The sequence below is a fragment of the Capricornis sumatraensis genome, chromosome X (genome assembly GCF_032405125.1).
Source record: "Capricornis sumatraensis isolate serow.1 chromosome X, serow.2, whole genome shotgun sequence".
In the NCBI taxonomy this organism is placed as follows: domain Eukaryota; kingdom Metazoa; phylum Chordata; class Mammalia; order Artiodactyla; family Bovidae; genus Capricornis; species Capricornis sumatraensis.
The window spans coordinates 122,605,881-122,625,734 of record NC_091092.1 but is presented as its reverse complement, the minus strand read 5'-3'; the positions used below and the strand labels follow the sequence as shown (position 1 = coordinate 122,625,734).

Sequence of the window (19,854 nt, the reverse complement as noted above, 5' to 3'; positions counted from 1 at the left end):
CCCATAAACCCAGGTGCAGCTGCCCCGCAGCTCAGTCACATGAAGGCAGGTCATGTGAACCAGGTGGGCAGACAATTCTTCATTCTTCCCCACGTCCTCTTCAACCTTACTAAAGTTCTAAAGCTGTCCTGGTCTAGATTCTCTAGGCCTCAGTTGCTCCAGTTATAACATGAAAATAATGATTTAACCATTTCCATAGAGTCTTGTATTCAATAAAATTTGAAAACTGTATAGACAGTACTAAGCAGACTAGTTACTATTACTATCATCATTCTTAACCTGAAGGGTAATGAGAGCAAAGAATATAACAATTTAAACAGAGCCTTAGAATGAATCTCAATGTACCATTCAGTCTGGCCTCTTTGAGGGGCTTCCCAGGTGGCTCAGTGCTAAAGAATCCGCCTGCCAATGCAGTATATATGGGTTTGATCCCTGGGTTGGGAAGATCCCCTGAAGAAGAAAATGGCAACCCACTCCACTATTCTTCCCTGGGAAATCCCATGGACAGAGAAGCCCAGTGGGCTACAGTTCATAGGATCACAAGAGTCAGATGCAACTGAGCACACACATGTACAAACACTGGCCTCTTTGGCAGCAAATTACAATAAACATATTGTGATCAAGACTGACACTGGATTATGCTTTGCTAGAGTGCTCAGCATTGTCTATTGTTAGGATCATTCCTTTGTTTTGGACATCAGATCTTTTATGTGATTTTCCATATGTAAGTGTGAGCACCCTAAATTCATGGAATTTATCCTATTATTGACAACACAGTAGATTTGATGAGTACTTATTGAATGTGTGTTGAGTGAATAATCTAAAAACTTATACAGAGTTATAGAAACGGATTCTATGTTGGGCCACATGACAGATCCAGACTATATTAAGGGTCAGGACTATTACATCATGATGTTTCCCTCTCCTTTTCTTTTCCAAGCGTCTGTAACTAATAATAATCTTGCAGCAACTGAGACTGTCCATTCTGTAGACTGAAGTGTGTTGTAACCATTTTACTATCATGCTTTGATGTTTTCCTATCTTTCTTTCCCTCTTCTGCCCCTAAGAGCAAAATTTTATTTAAAGGCTAAGATGAAGTCACTGTAAACTAACTTGTCATCATTTTCATCTTGCTTTTCTTTTCCAGTACAGAAATTTAAAGTAAGTATAGACCAATGACGACAACACATAGCTGTGATCTCTGGTTTCTATTCTCCCCTGTGAATGGACTAAGATCATCTACTAATGTGTCTGCTGTCCTGAGTGGGGCTCCTTTAGGAAAGTAAATCTGGGCATTCTAAAACACTATGCAGGAAGAAGTCCAAGTAGCATGTGCAGTGTGTCTGCCCATGGCTCCGGGAAGAGCCACACACACTCCAGAAGTCCCAGGAGGGAATCTCCACTCTCCTTTCCCAAGCCTCCCACTATCCACTCCCCTCTTACCCCCAGGAGAATCACGCAGACGCCCCCTGCCAGGTGGGTGGCTTCAGCCAACACCCCGTCTCTGGCTGCTTTGTCACCCAGCATGTCCCTGCCACTGAGAAGTGGGAGTGCCACATGTTCTACCCACCTGACCTTCAGAAATTCAAAGCAGGTGAACCCCACAGAAGCTTTGGTACTGAGAGTTAAGAAACCTCCCCTCTCTAATTTCACTGAGGTTCTCACTTTCCAAGCTTCCCTCCTATGTGCTGGTGGTACAGGGGTTAACAGCATGTCTGCTTTCTTTGGTCTGTGGTCCCAGGAGTCCCAGAGCTGCCAGATCACTAAATGGTTTACAACTCCCCACCCAGCGTGGCATGGTCGCCTCAGAGAATGGATGGAAAATATCCCCTTGCTATAATTGGGTTCAGCCCTGTGGCTTAACACCATCTTATTTGGCAATCTTTTTCTCTTGACATATTTAGTAATCACTCCAAGGGAGATTTATTAGACCGTTCATGGGAACAAACAATGCACTAAATATTACACATATGCATGCTTTCAATACCACTCCTTTTCTAGCCTATTCTGAATCTTTCCCCCAAAGTCTTTCTTTTAACTCCCTCTTGTCACTAAATTCCTCTTGGTTCTTCCCTCCTCCTCAGTAACCTTTCATATTTGGGAATTTTCTTTTTTAGTTAGGAGTTCTTTTAATCAAAACTCACTGGACCAAGCTTAGAACACACTCTTGGTGTGTCTAAACACACTCTCGATGTTTAAAACCATTTGAGTCATTCTGCTCCTCATCAATCCCAAAGCATCAAAACAAAAATTTAGTATATGGTTAGAGTTTGGTGAAAACAGTCTCCTAGCTATCTCTGGGACATCAACTCTGCGTGTGTGTGTGTGTGTGTGCGTGTGTGTAGGAAAGGACTCGGAATATTTCAGCCAAATGTAATACACTGAAGTGTTTCCTGAACCTCAGGGTTGTGGCCTATGAGGAGATGTGAGGGAGGAGACACTGAGAATTAGGATTAACAACTCATGCTCTGCACAAATTAAAGGACTTTGATAGCTGGTGCCCCTCAGACATTTTCTAAAACCATAATCAATATCCCATTCACCCTGCCACAGGCATGCACAGCAAAATGTCTTAGCAAATAAACCAGCTACAGCAGATTTCCAAGCAAATCTATCAGGGTCATGGAGACACTCAGAAGGTTATGAATCACAATGGTGCAGCAACAGTATGGCAACTCTGGGTGTGAGGCTTTCATTCCCTTTCTGTGGGAAGTGTTCTCCACTCACCAGGTGTGGAACAATGGCCAGCTCTGCTCAGGAGAGTGCTCTGCACTCGGCATGGTCCTAGGTGTGCTCATGTAATTCTCACGGCCACCACTGGCCTCATTTTGGAAACTGGCCTCATTTCACAGGGAGAAGGCCTTACTTTCTCACCTTAGACCACAGAATACACATGTTCCTACATATCTGAACTTGATGGAGCACTTGTAATTTCTTAGGGGTGAGGTGGTGAAAGCCCCAAATCAGGATTTATCCAGCTGCTGGCATTGCCAACCTGGAGGTGTCTGGTGAGGAGCTAGGAGGACAAGTATTAGAGCCAGACTGCCTGGGGCAGCCCAGCTCTGTGCAACTTTGGGCAGGTGACTTGGCCTCTCTGTGCCTCAGTTTCCTCATTTGTAACACAAGGCGGGTACTTGTACCTACTGCAGTTTCTTGTAAGGATTAAATGACATAATCTGTAGGAAGGGCATGGAACTGTGCCTGGTATGTAGTAGGTGATGTTACATGAGTGTCTGTATTCCCACGGGCACCTGGATCACAGGCATACAGAACCAGGGCATGGGCATGTTTGACTTAGGGCAAGCTTTACAGAATAAATCCTGCTGCACTTCCTTAGCATGACTGCCCTGTACCCCAGCCAAGCTCTGCAACTACAGCTCCCTTCCTGTAGAAGCAGGACTATGAGGATCCTCAAGGTGAACTGCTTGTCTTGTATGCCTCAAAGTGATTGCACTGAATGGGGAAAACATATCACTGCCCTCCAAATCAGCCACAAGGGATGGGCCTACATAGGACCTCTGTGCTTGGACTTGTGCTTTAATTCACTTGTGCCATTATATTTTCAAGGAGGAGACTGAATGGTAGACCTGTTGAGATTCTCAGATAGTTACAGGCCCACTGAATCACACTTAAAGAACACAACATGGAGAAATAATGCTGTGCTTCTCCAACTTTTGTATCGGCCTCCCTTGGAGGGCTTGTGAAAACCCAGATTCCTAGGCCCCACCCCAGAGAGTGTGACTTACCAGATCTGAGATGGGGCCTGGGAATTTTCATTTCTGACAAGTCCCCAGGTGGTGCTGATGCTGCTGGTCCAGGGACCACACTAGGAGGCCCTCGAGTCAGATGGGTGTCCTACATCCTTACTACTCAGTTGTGATGTAAGGTCCTAACATTTCATTTGAACTCTTTAGCTTGGAGATGGCATGAGTGACTCCCTTTCCCTTCTCCTACAAAAAAAAAAATAGAGACCTTTGGGTCCACAGAGCTGTCAGTTAGGAATGTCTTATTTTTGGTCATCAACACTGACTTTCATTTTTTTCCCCATAGTTGCATGCTGCTGTGACCAGGATCCAGGTTCCAAGGCCTGGATTTAATTACACATTTGCTCACATCTGTATCCTGAATAACGATAAGACTTGCATTGTGGACGACATCGTGCATGTCCTAGAGGAGCTAAAGAATGCTCGGGCCACCAACCGGACCAATTTTGCTATCACGTACCCGATCACTCACTTAAAAGATGGGAGGGCAGTTTATAATGGGCACCAGCTGGGAGGCGTCACTGTGCACAGCAAGGATCGAGTGAAATCCGCAGAGGCCGTCCAGCTCACCTACTACCTGCAGTCCATCAACAGTCTCAACGACATGGTGGCAGAGAGGTGGGAGTCCAGCTTCTGTGACACCGTCCGACTGTTCCAGAAATCTAACAGCAAAGTCAAAATGTACCCTTACACATCCTCCTCGCTGAGGGAAGACTTCCAGAAGACCAGCCGTGTATCAGAACGTTACCTGGTCACCAGCCTGATCCTGGTGGTCACCATGGCCATCCTCTGCTGCTCCATGCAAGACTGCGTCCGCAGCAAACCCTGGCTGGGCCTGCTCGGGCTGGTGACCATAAGCCTCGCCACCCTCACTGCGGCTGGGATCATCAATCTGACTGGTGGGAAATACAATTCCACCTTCCTGGGAGTCCCTTTCGTCATGCTAGGTAATTATTGTCCTTTTTTTTTCCTTCTATTTCCTCCTTCTTGTGGTGGTGACAGGGTTCCTGAAAGGCTGGGAGCAGCTGTCTAACAACTTTGTTTCATTTATAGCATCTTCCTTTAGTCCAGAAGCCCTGGGACAAATTCTGTAAGGTGGTGCTGGGTCTCAAGAAGCAACTTTATCTGGTTGATGTGCCAGAAGCCCAAAGCCCTGGCTTCTAGTCCTGGACCTCCATGAAGTAGCTGTAGATATTAATTTAAATTCAGCAGATATTAATCTCTGTGTATCAGTGTTTTAGGTCGGGCTTCCCCAGGAGCAGACCCTGAGACAAGGATCTGGATACAAATAAGTTTATTGGGGAGGTTAGCCCGGGAGACCACAACCTGGAAGCAGGGACATGAGACGGGGAAGGAAGACGATCTGAGGTATGTTAATCAGCAGGTTACCACTGTGGGCATCTGTGGTTCAGTCCCACTGGGGACCTTGGAGAGACCTCAGAGGTGTCCTTGAGGGGTGAGGACTCTTTCAGCTGCAGTATGGACCCAGAAACCCTATGTATGATTCATTGAGGGTTCTCCCCTGGGTCATTAGCTCCCCAGCACTTCCCGGGAAAGACTGATCACATTCCTGAAGCTGGAGAAATCTCTCAGGTCACCAGTATTTGGAGTAAGAAGGCTTCTGTGAGCTCAAGAACGAGGACTTGGAGGGCCACGAGTGGGGCACCAACAGTGTCCACCAGCCCTTGGTTTCCCTACCCGATGGGCAGGGTGGATGCGAACATCACACGGAAGGATATGGTCAGTAGACAAGAACTCTGAAGGCAACAAGCTAGACATAAATAGGAAGGTAACTTTTTCTTGTCTTTGCTATGAACTCAGGAGAATATTTTAAAATGAATCCTATTATGTAGTCTCTTGGGGGCTGCAGAAATTTCCTCATGGAGATTCTGGTATATGTAAAGCCATAGTGCTCATAATATAATGTCAGTTGCTCTGTCCATCTGATATTGATGATGGCAGAGGTCCAGCAAGCCTGGTACCGAGTTTCTCATGGGCCAAGGACCCAAACACTTAGCTTCTCCCTCTTCTTTGGCAACTTCTCATCAATTCCTTTAGCAAAATTAAAATGTCATTTGGAATCAGATACTGACATGACAAATGAAGTGGCATTTCTAACTGGCTGAGAAATAACTCTGATTGAGTTCATAAGTATGCCTGATGCCCCGTTTAGAGGTAGTAGGAAAAAAAGGAATTTACTCAGGACATCTTAACTGCATGATGGTTAAATGATAATACACAGGGGCTGGTGGGGCCACAGAATTATGTGCTGCCCTCCATGCTCTGCTCTAGTAGCTCAGCTGGTAAAGAATTCGCCTGCAATGCAGGAGACCTCAGTTCAATGCCTGGGTCGGGAAGATCTGTTGGAGAAGGGATAGGCTACCAACTCCAGTATTCTGGACTTCCCTGGTGGCTCAGCCAGTAAAGAATCAGCCTGCAATGCGGGAAACCTGGGTTTGATCCCTGAGTTATTCTGGCCTGGAGAATTCCATGGATGGAGATGCCTGGCAGGCTACAGTCCATGGGGTCACAAAGAGTTGGACTCAACTGAGCCACTTTCACTTTCACTTTTACTCCATGCTCTGCAGGAATTGTGGAGAAGGTAATGGCAAAGCACTCCAGTACTCTTGCCTGGAAAATCCCATGGACGGAGGAGCCTGGTGGGCTGTAGTCCATGGGGTCGCTAAGAGTCAGACACAACTGAGCAACTTCACTTTCACTTTTCACCTTCATGCATTGGAGAAGGAATGGCAACCCACTCCAGTGTTCTTGCCTGGAGAATCCCAGGGACGGGGGATCCTGGTGGGCTGCCGTCTATGGGGTCACACAGAGTCGGACACAACTGAAGCAACTTAGCAGCAGCAGCAGCAGCAGCAGGAACTGAGACCCAAGCAATAAACATATACTAGTAGCTTTTGTGGAAAAGTGGGGCACTGTGTGGAGACTGAGAGAGCTGTGAATTTACCAGATCAGTTTACTCATCTCTGCCGAACACAGCAGAGGAGGAAGCTGCTATACTTCCTCCTGAAATCAGTCTGCTAAGATGGCAGCATAACTTGCCTCTTTAAAATAACCTCAAGATGATGTGGGTCAATGGTGGAATACAGGGCGGTTCCTTGCAGCCTGAGTAAGGAGTGGCTGTGAGTAGCTTCCACAGAGGGTTGAGTCAAGATTTAAATTAAGATGTTTTGCTCATGATTAGTCACATGCTTGGGGTGTTTTGTTTTTTTTTTTTTAGCTTTTCATTTTAAAAATACAGTGTTTTTTGCTGTGATTGTTTCTGTGGGAGGAAGATAAACAGGGATAAGGGTTCACAGGAAACTGAAGGGAGACAGGTTCTTAAGTGAGGAAAAAAGATGTTAGGGCTAGAAAAAGAAGTATCATTCCTGGTTTTTGACACTCTTAAGTAATTATTGAGTGACTTCCCTGGTGGCTCAGATGGTAAAGTGTCTGTCTACAATGCGGGAGACCCAGGTTCGATCCCTGGGTTGGGAAGATCCTCTGGAGAAGGAAATGGCAATCCACTCCAGGACTATCGCCTGGAAAATCCCATGGACAGAGGAGCCTGGTAGGCTACAGGTTGCAAAGAGTCGGACACGACTGAGCAACTTCACTAAGTAATTATCGTGAGCTCAAAGAAGGGTACAATATTTAAAACTTCCTAAAAACTAATTGCATTCAGTAAAACTACAATATTTAGAGCTTCTTAAAATTAATTTTTAAGCAAAATACAACAGTAACATTAAAACTTCTCCCCATAATTTCACTAAAAATCAATTTCATTGTAAGTAAAAATGAAATTAAATATTCAAGATGTCTTGAATTTTATTAAGTAAAAGAAATCACAGTATTTCAAATCTCTTAAAATTTATTTTTATCCTTTTTAAATAAGTTTTAAATATTGTAAGCAAAACTGAATGCAAAAAGGAATACACCAGACAGTACTGGTATGGGGAGGGATGGGATGGAAGAGATGGAAAGATGCTGCTAGCCAGGGAGCATCTTTAAAAGACAAATTCAGAAAGAGTAGTGCCACAACTTCACCAAGACCTAGTATCAGTGAATTTCACATTAATTCAACTCAGAAAAACCTAGCATCTGTAGCGAAAGAGACCAAGCGCTGCAGTGCCCAAAAAACCCTTGTTTGTAATTTGTGAGGAATGTCACATGAATTGATTTGATGGCAGTTTTCCCTGCTGACAGTCAGTAGACAACCATTCTGTACATTTTCAGTTCAAAGAGATCTCAAATTACTTAGTCACAACATGAAAGGAAGCGACGTGTTTTAGTAGCTAAGGCCCATTTGCAATAAATACTTTGCACCATGTAATGGGTGCTTAATATGCTCATAAAGCCAGCAGCACCTGGATTTAGGATGGCTGCCCTTCTGTATTTCTCAGATAAACTCATCATTCTCAGATTTGATTGTAAAATGAAATCTAAGCAAGAGCACGTTCATAAATGTTGTGTTCGGTACCAATGTTTCTGTTTTTTTGATGACCAGTCCTAAAATGCCAATAAATATTTCAAATGACCAAGAAGAAATGCAGTGCTAAGGGTTTTGCAGTGTGTGGCTCACTAAACTTGTCCAGCTTCTAAATTTGCCCGTCTATAGCATCAAATGGTTATGCTTAAACTAAGCAGATTTAAGCAAAACTTCTTGATTTTCTGTGGTATTAATATACAGTCAAATAAAACTAAAAAATATATGGCTTCTTTTAGAAGGAAAGGTATCTTAGAAAAAAAATCTCTTAGTCCTTTCCAGATGAAATTTCCTTGGCCGACAATAGGTCTATAATGTGATACACAATTATAGATTTAAAATTCAACAAACTAAACATTCTCAGTGTGATGCCGGTCACTTAAGGCCAGACCCAGCCAAATGCCAAAATGGCAGCAGATTTAGAATGGAAAATTTTAAGACCACGTGTGTCAAACCGTATTAACCTGACAAAATTCCAGAATAGGAAAGGATTTGGATAAACTCTGAGAGTTCACCATAATGGGATGTGACTGTGTGTTTGTAGCCAAGACGATACGTGACATCTCTGGCAATAAGAATATATCCTACACAGATGAATCATTTGGGCAATGATGTAAGCATAGATACATCAGGATTTAGAATGTTTTTAATCAGTGTCAGGCATATTAGACAGCCCTACTTCTGCCAAAACCCCTGTCCATGAGTCAGATCAGTTTATTTAGAGCTGAAATTCTTAAAGGTCTACAGTATCATAAATGCTCATTGACATTTTTTAGTTATTATACTTTGGAGAGGAGCTTATTTCATCCACACCCTTTGTGTGTAAAGTAATATCTTTTCTTTCCAAACTATATTAACACCAGGCATCAAGGTACTTGAACTGCCATTTGTAAACATTTGACACTCATCATGTTAATCTATTATGGAATTTCCTTTAAGGGATAAGGATTTACAACATTGCCCGGCAGTTGGGTATGATTTAAGAAATTGGCACAGGTTTTGTACATGCCAGCTCTCCTTACAGGCTTAATATTTCCACAGCTTTGCTGATTAGACACAAATCAGGAAAGGAATGGAATGTTGGGGAATATAGAAGGGAACGGAAGGAAGGTTTTCTTCCTTATTCATCTGGTAGGTTTGGTGTTTCATGTATATTCTGTACAGCTAAAAGGGGAAAATTGAAGTCGTGCTGAAAGGTATTTTGAATATTAGTTTATATGTGGTAATCTAATTTATAAGGGTGGCTTTGCATTTATTAAGATACAAGAGCCTCAAAGATCAGATGAGATGAAAAATATTCTTTAAGAAAAATGTTCTTCAAGCCCTTTAAAATGTTTGGGATTTTGAGAAGGTCTAATGTCAGATCCAAGGTTCCCTCTTCCTTCTAAATTATCCAGCCAGGCCATTCAAATTCAAGGATAGGAAAGAAGCAAGGATGTGATTAAATGCTGCTGCTGCTAAGTCACTTCAGTCATGTCCGACTCTGTGTGACCCCATAGATGGCAGCCCACCCTGGGATTCTCCAGGCAAGAACACTGGAGTGGGTTGCCATTTCCTTCTCCAATGCATGAAAGTGAAAAGTGAAAGGGATGTCGCTCAGTCGTGTCCAACTCTTAGCGACCCCATGGACTGCAGCCCACCAGGCTCCTCCATCCATGGGATTTTCCAGGCAAGAGTGCTGGAGTGGGGTGCCATTGCCTTCTCCGATTAAATGCTAGGAAGAGACTAATAGCAAGGATGTTTGGCTTCCTTCAGGTATACATCCTAAGATTATCTGTATTTAGCAGAAACCAGAAGATAAGGTTCAGTTCTCTGAGAAATTGTTTTTATTTGCTGCCAACTGGAATGTGATGCAGTATACAGAGCTCAGGCTTACAAAGAGGTAAAAGGTCCAGCACAAGAAATTTAGTTCTAAGAAACTGGAACTCTTAAAGTTCAAAGCAAATACAAAATTGTCAATATTCAACCATTCTTCACCTACAAAATTGGTGCCAATATCTGGCTATTTTTGATGTCCAAAAGCAGGAATTTCTTAAGATTCAATCTCCTACATTATGGTATACGTTCATTACTTGCAACAATATGACAATCGACATGATGGAGTAAAAGTATGTTAAGAATGCTGTGGAAATACTCTGCTTAGGTATAAATTACTAACAGGTTCTATGGTGTCTGCAAAAAAAACTGATTTATAGGTGTTTTGTTGTTCCCATTGTTGCTTACATCTGATTTGATATAAGAGAGTAATTCCATATACTATTTTCAAAGTGTTTTTTCCCCCAAATATCCTTTTTGTGATGCTCTATGATCACTGTGGGACTAATTTAAAAGGATATTGTGTTACTTTGTGTCTAGTTCTCATCTTTTTATTCTTATCTTCCACCAGTCATACTACAGTACAAGGTGGATGGGGAGAAATAGGTCTGAGGGGATGGATCAGACACGTTTTATTGTTCTATCCTTAACCACAAAGGATGGCAAGAATGGGACTAGGGGCACAAGTCCAGGGAGGCAGAGAACAATCAGGCAGAGGAATGCAAGGCTATTCGTCTCTGACCCAGGTCTCCTGGGCATCCTCTGGATGGTCTAGCCAGCTAGTCTAGGGAATAGGGGGTGGCCGATTCCATGAAGGTATCATAGCTGAAATCAAGGACACTGAGCTGGTAAAAAAAAAAAAAAAAACAGAAGGAGGGACACCTGGTTGGTTGTTGCATTTGGATTAACATCTCTGAAAGTCATTGCTGGGGCCAGGTAGTATTGACCAGATGGATTTGCAGTAGCTCATGATGCAAGCAGATTCATAGTCATTGTCAAGGAAACCCTGCATTTCACCTAGACTATTTCACCAGCCATGAACCAAAATGTAGATGGAACAACACTAACATTTCTCTTCCTCACCAGTAAAATAAATTGCACATCAACCTACTAGTCATTTTGTGCATATATCTGTATGTGTGTGTATAATCTGGGTGTATAATATATATTATACATCACATTACCTATATTATATGTAATGTGATATATTATATAATAAGTTTATGTTGTGTATATATATTTTATGTGTTTATAACATATTATGTATACATATTGTTTGAATGTTTGAAGAGAAATTCAGTACATTTCTCTCTATATTACATAGTATATATTCACACATTTTATATGTAAATATATTAAATGTATTTGAATAAGATATGCGACATATATAAATACTACATGTCTTCTGTATGAAGAGATATCACACAATGACCGTAGCATATATTATGAGCTTCAGTTGTACACACTGATTTTATATAGTGCGTGCATGTGCACGCACACACACACACACAGAGAATGTAAATACTTTATCTTTAAACACAAAACAGCTTTTCATTTCCTGGACTCTTATTTGCAGCTCTTGAGTGAAGGAAATCATTTCTCAGATTAAAAGTCAATGCTGTGATTAGAATTACCAAAATGTGACAAGCCTCTAGTAGAAAGAGTTTAGCTGTATGTATTCACCCTGATGTGAGCATCTGTCTTAGCTTAAGCAAAGTACACCTTTACTCTCACTCTTAACTGTGAGACAAAACAGGCTGTGATAAACCAAACAACTCAGCATAGAAAGTAAATGTTTATAACAGTAAAAGTGTAAATGTAACCCAATTAATGAACTTCTCTCTAAAAACAAATGTTACTCAAGCCAGACACATACACACTTTAAATTTCTTTAAAAAAAAAAACATGAATTTATGTGGATGTCATGGAAGGAAAAGCTTTTTATAAACATGAGCTACTTAGTGGAGCTTGTCTAAGAATAAAATATGTTTTAAGCAGATTTTGCTCATGCATTCATTATACTCTATGGATTTTCTAGAAGAATGTAGTAATTTTATTTTCATATAGGAAATCTGGCACTGCCCAGGCATGCTATAAATGGCTTTATTATCTCCTGATATTAAATGTTTTCACATTGAAACTTAGAGCCATCCCATTTTCCCTCCCAATCTTCTCAGTTATTCCTTACTTGTAGGAACTCAGGATGAGGAAATCCTGCTAGGATTAAAGGATTAAAATGCAAGGAGAGCCCAAAGGCATTAGCCTCTGTGCTGTGGCTCTGTGTGCTGGAGAAGGCAGGAGGTTCTGGGCCTCAAGAAAAATCTGCCTTACAAAATCCCAGTGTACCAAGTAGATTGATTTGCCTATGATATTCATTGACAAAAAATAAAAATAAACAAATCACCCAGATTGCCTCTGATAGCAAAACCATTAAATACATTAAAAATATCACTGACTTTATGAATAACCTTCCAGAAGTGTATCTACTGGGTAAAGTTAGGTGAACACTACACTATTCATTTGTCAATTCCTGGGTCAGTGGATTGTAAGCAATCCTGAAGGCTTCAGTCAGGTCCCAGAAAAGAGTCTGGGTAAGAGTGAGATTTTATTTAATTTGTGAGTATTCCTGAGACTCACTCTAAATGATTGGAGGATTTTCCACCATTAGTGTTATTTATCATCTGTGCTGTCTTTTCACTGCCTCCAAAATCTGAAAGGTAACTGCACAAAAAGATAGAAAATTCTTTGGAAAAGAATAAAACTGATTAGCCTAAACCCTTTAGTATTTGATTTTACTAGATGAAAATCCCAAAGTCTACTGCTAATAAAATTTAAATTGCATTCCTAGTACAAACTGTCTGAACACCAGCGAAGAGCTCTACTGTCCTTATCCCAGGGCCTGGCTAAAAGCCTGTGCTGCCACAAAGCAGTCACTCATGAATAATTAGAACTTCGACTGGTGTGCGTATGTCTTGACGCACACTGATAGACGTGTTCATATGCATTTAACTATACAGACATGCACTGAACCAAAACAGAAACAAACATCTTGAATGTGCTTTTCAAAGACTAACTGAATGCTTTCAAGTCTTCTTTACCTTCAGAATTTGATAGCATCAGTATGTGTAGTTTAACAGTTCCCTCTGGTAACTCTTCAGCTTTAAGTACAGTGACCAAAAGAGAGGAGGATCTCTGGGTGCTGGGAGGCAGCTGCTGAGAGAAGAAAGTGGAGAGGAACAGAATCTCCTCAAATCTTTCCTCCCTGCCTTTCCTTGATTTCCACTGTCCCAGTTTCTGACATGGATATCAAAATGAAGCCCAGGGCTGGCTGCAGGAAACACTGTGAAGGAGTTAAGTCTCTGTGAGATCCTCTTACCTGTGATGTTCTCTGCCCTCCCTCCCCATCTCCCTTCTTTGTCCCACTCCCCTGAGTAAAGGGAAGTGGCTTCAATAGACAACTATTGCACAGGGGGTTGCATTTAAAAGAATCCCGTGAAGGTCAAACCAAAGGGAATTCAGCTGTGGTGACAGACAGAGCAGGCCTTCTTGGGGAACAGGGCATTCTTCAAGTCCTACAGCTTATGGAACATGTCTCCCTGGAGTCCAGGCCAGAGAACAGGAGCCCCACAGTTGAGCTTTCCATTACGGTAACAGGCTAACCTCTTCAACACAAGTGCCCAGCTGTGAATCAGGTCTGGTGCTAGCTAGGCACTCCAGGCTATTCTTCCCTGGGAGGCACCAGCAGCCATGTTGGTATGCCTTCCCCCCTTGACTGACTGAGCTTCAGTGAGGAGGCCCAGGTAAAGTGTTACCAGTTGTCCCTGAAATCCAAAGAGTTCTCTAAAGACAGTGCACAACTAGAATTTGGAGTTGAGGGTGTAGGCATCTGCTAGTGGGAAGGTGGGCTTGAGAAACAAGAGTCTGGCCTATCAGAAGTAATGGTGGGGGCCTCGGCACTGGGCCAACAACCACTAGCAACAAAGGCTGAATGATCAGGTAAAACAGACTCTTTCTCAGGGCCTCCTCTTCTGGCCTCTCTAAGTCATGCAGGCACACCCCTGAGAAGAATGAAGGAGAAGCAGAGTTTCCAAAAGCCCCTATGAGTAAAATCTGAATCTTCTGGAACTGCCCCCAGAACCAAGAACATGTCATGCACAAGGAAAGTGATCAGACTCAGAAGGACAAGGCATTTAAAATGCAGCAGCCATGTGGCTGAGTCCCTTTGCCGTTCACCTGATACTATCACAACACCGTTAATCAGTTATACTCCAATATGAACCAAAAAGTTAAAAAAAAATAAAGTCAGCTGATTAGGAGATTTCCTGATATAAACATCTTTGATATGGTATGATATTCTTTTAATATTGTATTGAATTTTTGCTATAATATTAAAATTTTGTAGCAGTATTCAAAAAAATGCAGCAACAGAACTCAAGAGATACACTAACAGCCTACTTCCACATTCCTTGAGTTTGATTATTTTCATTCAGGACCCTCAAAAGTCTTACTCTTTTTACCTAATAGCTCTGTTAATTCAAAATCCTTTTCTCAATTAGCTTCTAAGATTATTCAATACCAAGGTAATAAAGGAATTCTTATTGTATTTTCCAACAAGAGTCAGGGTCAGATAATGTCATTATAAAACATACCCACTGTAAAAAGGGCTGCAAAACAGATTTAATTTAAATCCTACCATACCAGTAATTCTAATCCTGCTTTATGCATCTTTATTTTCTTACCACATTTAATGACTCAGCACCAAAGCCTTGTTTTAAAAATTCTTTTTCTTTCTAGAAAGAAAACACTTATACAATTCCATTTGCCTTTTCAGTGAAACTCTAAAGTGTGTTTTCCTATCAGAACTTATTCTCCCTGGCCCCAGATGAAATGGTCAGTACTGTTTCCCCAGGGGGCAGGTGCCTCGGAGGTACTTTCTTTACCCTCATTTCAAGGGATCAGTTATTTTAATCAAAGGTTGGCTGATCCTTCCAGAGAACCCAGTGGAAACAAACTTAATAAACAGTTTTCCCTCTTAAGACTAGATGTTAACTATCTAAAACATAATTAAAAACAGTATGTCAGTCAACAAGTGGACTTTTTACTTCTTGTCTAGGGAGTTTAGGTGTCTTCACTTTAATAGGGGTCATGGTGCTAGTTATCAAATTGACAGTCTTGACCTGACCTCTAAAAGTGGCTGTAAAATGATGCCCAGTAAATTAAGATAAATGCCAAATTCCTCTGAGGAAACAGGCCTATATCATGACTGTGAAATGGGTATGTGGGTTTGAGGCCAAGACTTCACAATCAGTATATAAATACCAGCCTGGGCACGAGGGCAGACGAGCGCTCAGTTATTGTACACACAAGAGCACAGTGACTCACTTCACTCAGCATTACGCTTGGCTGGAGATTTTAAATTCCTTTTTAAAAACAAGACGTTGTACCACAGGGTAAAGATTTTATTATCCTCAGTAATGGGATTGAATATGCCAAGGCAGAGGAGCAGAAAATGAGATCTGCAGATCCCAGTGCCAAGATAGGGGTGAGAGAAAGCCACAACAGGTCACTTGTGGGAGGGGGGGCGGGTTTCAATGTTACGGTGGCCTAGAAACCCAGGGAAGCCCCTCTGGGAAATGTCTGGCCCCCACCAAGAGAGATGAGAGAAGTTAAACTAGATCTAGTTGCAGGCAGTAAAGTCAAACAGGAGCACTTACTGTAAGTCTGCTGTTGCAGGGTTACTGGAATACTAACCAAGGAGGAAGGGCATTAAGTAGTTCAGGAGAGAGTTTACTGATCCGGCCCTGGCCCTCAGAGGCCATTGCCAAGTAGTGTAAAGAAGCCAGCAGTCACCACTAGCTTGAGACATCATCCAACCCAAATGGATTGGACAGGTCCCCGAAGACCAGAGACAAGCCATAAACCTTCAACCTGAATTCATTTTTATCCACTGCAGGGAGAGTTCCTGTGAATCTTGTTCCTTCTTCCATCCTTCCTGTTCACACAAACTTGTCCCTACTTATTTTGTTCCCCTCTGTTTCTCAGATTTATTGCATCCTGCATTGATTCTTGGAGAAGAAGGAAAAAAAAAAAAAGAGGCTGTGATTTAGTTCCTGTCAAGGCTCAGATTAAATACAGTGCTTCTTTCTCCCTAAAGCCTTCCACTTGGCCAAACTTAAATGAGGTGATGAGACACTAACTCAGACCCCCTGCCCACTGCCTTCCTCTGTGCTAACCTCCAGCCTTGTGGGGATGACAAGCCAAATGCTGAGTGGCCAGGCATCCTCTCTGGAGTGCTGACCAACCAAATACTCTGAAAACTGCAACCAGAGTCCTAAACCATCAATGTGCATAAGCCCCAAGAGACACAGGTGCAAGTCTACTCAGATCTCTTAGGCAAAAGTCCACCCAGCTTTCTTCAGCCAGAAGGAAGCATGAAGATCTTAGCTCCTCTATCTGCCCTCTCTCCCTTAACATGTCTGACTCACCAAAACACAAGTGTGGTCTCCACAGGAGAAAGCACTGACATTGACCTGTCACCGCTAGGATGGGTTACGTGTCCTTTGACCCAGTTGTTCCCCAGGACCAAGTCGGTTCCCCTCTTTAGAGACCTTAGTATTTTAAACTTTTGATCTGGTCTTTTTCTGCCCCCTCAGGTCATGGATTATATGGGACTTTTGAAATGTTATCCTCCTGGAGGAAAACTAGAGAAGACCAACATGTTAAAGAGAGAACTGCAGCAGTCTATGCAGACTCCATGCTCTCCTTTTCTCTCACCACTGCCATGTACCTGGTCACCTTCGGCATAGGGGCCAGCCCTTTCACGAACATTGAGGCAGCCAGGATTTTCTGCTGCAATTCTTGTATCGCAATTTTCTTCAACTACCTCTATGTACTCTCGTTTTATGGTTCCAGCCTGGTATTCACTGGCTACATAGAAAACAATTACCAGCATAGTATCTTCTGTAGGAAAGTCCCAAAGCCTGAGGCATTGCAGGAGAAGCCGGCATGGTACAGGTTTCTCCTAACGGCCAGATTCAGCGAGGACACTGCAGACGGTGAGGAAGCGAACACTTACGAGAGTCACCTATTGGTATGTTTCCTCAAACGCTATTACTGTGACTGGATAACCAACACCTATGTCAAGCCTTTTGTAGTTCTATTTTACCTTATTTATATTTCCTTTGCCTTAATGGGCTATCTGCAGGTCAGTGAAGGGTCAGACCTTAGTAACATCGTAGCGACGGCGACACAAACCATTGAGTACACTACTGCCCAGCAAAAGTACTTTAGCAACTACAGTCCGGTGATTGGATTTTACATATACGAATCTATAGAATACTGGAACACTAGTGTCCAAGAAGACGTGCTAGAATACACCAAGGGGTTTGTGCGAATATCCTGGTTTGAGAGCTACTTAAATTACCTTCGGAAACTCAATGTGTCCACTGGCTTGCCTAAGAAAAACTTCACAGACATGTTGAGAAATTCCTTCCTGAAAGCCCCCCAATTTTCCCATTTTCAAGAGGACATAATCTTCTCTAAAAAGTATAATGATGAGGTTGACGTAGTGGCCTCCAGAATGTTCTTGGTGGCCAAGACCATGGAAACGAACAGAGAAGAACTCTATGATCTCCTGGAGACCCTGAGGAGACTTTCTGTCACCTCCAAGGTGAAGTTCATTGTCTTCAACCCGTCCTTCGTGTACATGGATCGATACGCCTCCTCCCTGGGAGCCCCCCTGCACAACTCCTGCATCAGTGCTTTGTTCCTGCTCTTCTTCTCGGCATTCCTGGTGGCAGACTCTCTGATTAACGTCTGGCTCACTCTAACGGTTGTGTCCGTGGAGTTTGGAGTTATAGGTTTCATGACATTATGGAAAGTGCAACTGGACTGCATTTCCGTGCTATGCTTAATATATGGAATTAACTACACAATTGACAACTGTGCTCCACTCTTATCCACCTTTGTTCTGGGCAAGGATTTCACAAGAACGAAGTGGGTAAAAAATGCCCTGGAAGTGCATGGGGTAGCGATTTTACAGAGTTACCTCTGCTATCTTGTTGGTCTGATTCCTCTTGCAGCTGTGCCTTCAAATCTGACCTGTACACTGTTCAGGTGCTTGTTTTTAATAGCGTTGGTCACCTTCTTTCACTGCTTTGCCATTTTACCTGTGATACTGACTTTCCTGCCACCCTCTAAGAAAAAAAGGAAAGAGAAGAAAAATCCTGAAAATCGGGAGGAAATTGAGTGTGTCGAAATGGTGGATATCGATAGCACCCGAGTGGTTGACCAGATTACAACAGTGTGAGGGCATCTGCCTGTTACAGTTTCACCCTAGGTCTTATCAAGAGCAAAGGGATGATGTTCATGGCAACACATTTAAAGTTGTTTTTTGGTTTTTAAGGATAAGAAACAGGCATTGCCAAAAACAGTAAAGGACTAGGGGAAATGGGGAAATTGTCAACCTTTAAAACAAAAGGTTGTCATCAGAGAAAATTTACTTACACACACACACACACACACACCCTAGGAGACTCATAGTCTCTTAAACTAAGATTGAATAAGAGAAAGCTTATTAACAAGCAGAATCCTATTTTATTCACACTGCAGATGTTGCTGGTATGGTGACAAAACCCTTCTGATTGAAAGGTCAGCTGCCAAGGCAGAAATAGCTTTGAGCACTGTTCAAACAATAAGGCTTCCAGAACTTTTGCAAAGCAGTAGCTCCAAGCAGGGTCTATGGTTTAAGGTCTTCACCATCTCATCTAGCTCCCCAACACCCCAAGGAGATGCTTGTAAAAGTTCTGGCCAGAAAAAGCAGCCAGAACCTCAGAAACTGACATGCGGTGGAATGGCCATCACCTATGGGCTGAAACTGAGTCACCTCTAAAGTCACCCAGGTGAGGCAGTTTTCTTGTTGAGAGTTAATTTATCATACCCCCCACGCACCCACCATCAATATACTTTTAATGTTTGTATGATTTGGTTAATATACCTTTAAACCAGTGACAGCTTCAGTAATGCAAAGTTAAGGGCAGTCTATTTTGGAATATTTTGTCGCTTGTCACCAAATGGATCTGCAATAGTAATTGCAGCTTTTGGCAGGAGGCTCTGAGTACCCAGAACCACAAAGCCAAACCCAAATACCTGGCATGATGGAGAAAAAGCAGGTGTCTAAATGAACCCAGAGACAGTGTTTCCATTTTAACAACAAAAAATGGCCAGCTGGTACAGCTGTTTGTGGTTTGGCCCTACATGCATTTTTGCATGGATGCCCAGAAACAACATCTGCCCACGCATAGCTGAGGAAGGAAAAGTTATCGGCCACAGCTTGCCACTTGTAGTGCCAGTCCACCTTTGCTCAGGAGACCTGCCTGCTCAGAGACACAGAGAAGAAAAGTCCTGAAACTGTGTAAGTCCTGAAACTGAGAACTTCAGGCAAAGACACAAAGGGCTGAAAATGACAAAAATGGAACTGATGGGAAGATGTAATCACCAATATAAATCTATCAATGATGACAGTCAAGCTTTCCTGCTCACCTGGCTGCACTTTAATCCTCCTGGCCCCCCTACACCTTCGTTGGTGCCCCCTCTCCTTCCGTGCACGGCCTTTCTGTACATTATCAAGCCTAGATGTTTATACTGTGGGCTTGCAGTATCTACAGGATCTAAACAGAAATGGTTTGATCTGAAGAGGCTGTGTATGTCACCCCAGATCCCTGCATTTCTTTCAGTCTATAAAAATGAAGCTAAAACCTGGTCACACTTGAGGCAAATGTCTACAGTATTTTT

General features: G+C 42.6%; 1 protein-coding gene across 1 annotated transcript in view; it reads left to right on the top strand.

Annotated features, from left to right (window-relative positions):
• The window catches only part of PTCHD1 (patched domain containing 1), a 51,542-nt gene extending 33,172 nt beyond the window's left edge, over positions 1 to 18,370 (top strand). The window contains exons 2-3 of the mRNA XM_068962974.1: positions 4,051 to 4,711; positions 16,716 to 18,370. Of these exons, the coding sequence (XP_068819075.1) occupies positions 4,051 to 4,711; positions 16,716 to 18,370 (2,316 nt within the window). The remainder of the gene's footprint in view (positions 1 to 4,050; positions 4,712 to 16,715) is intronic.
• The last annotated feature ends 1,484 nt before the right edge of the window (positions 18,371 to 19,854 follow it).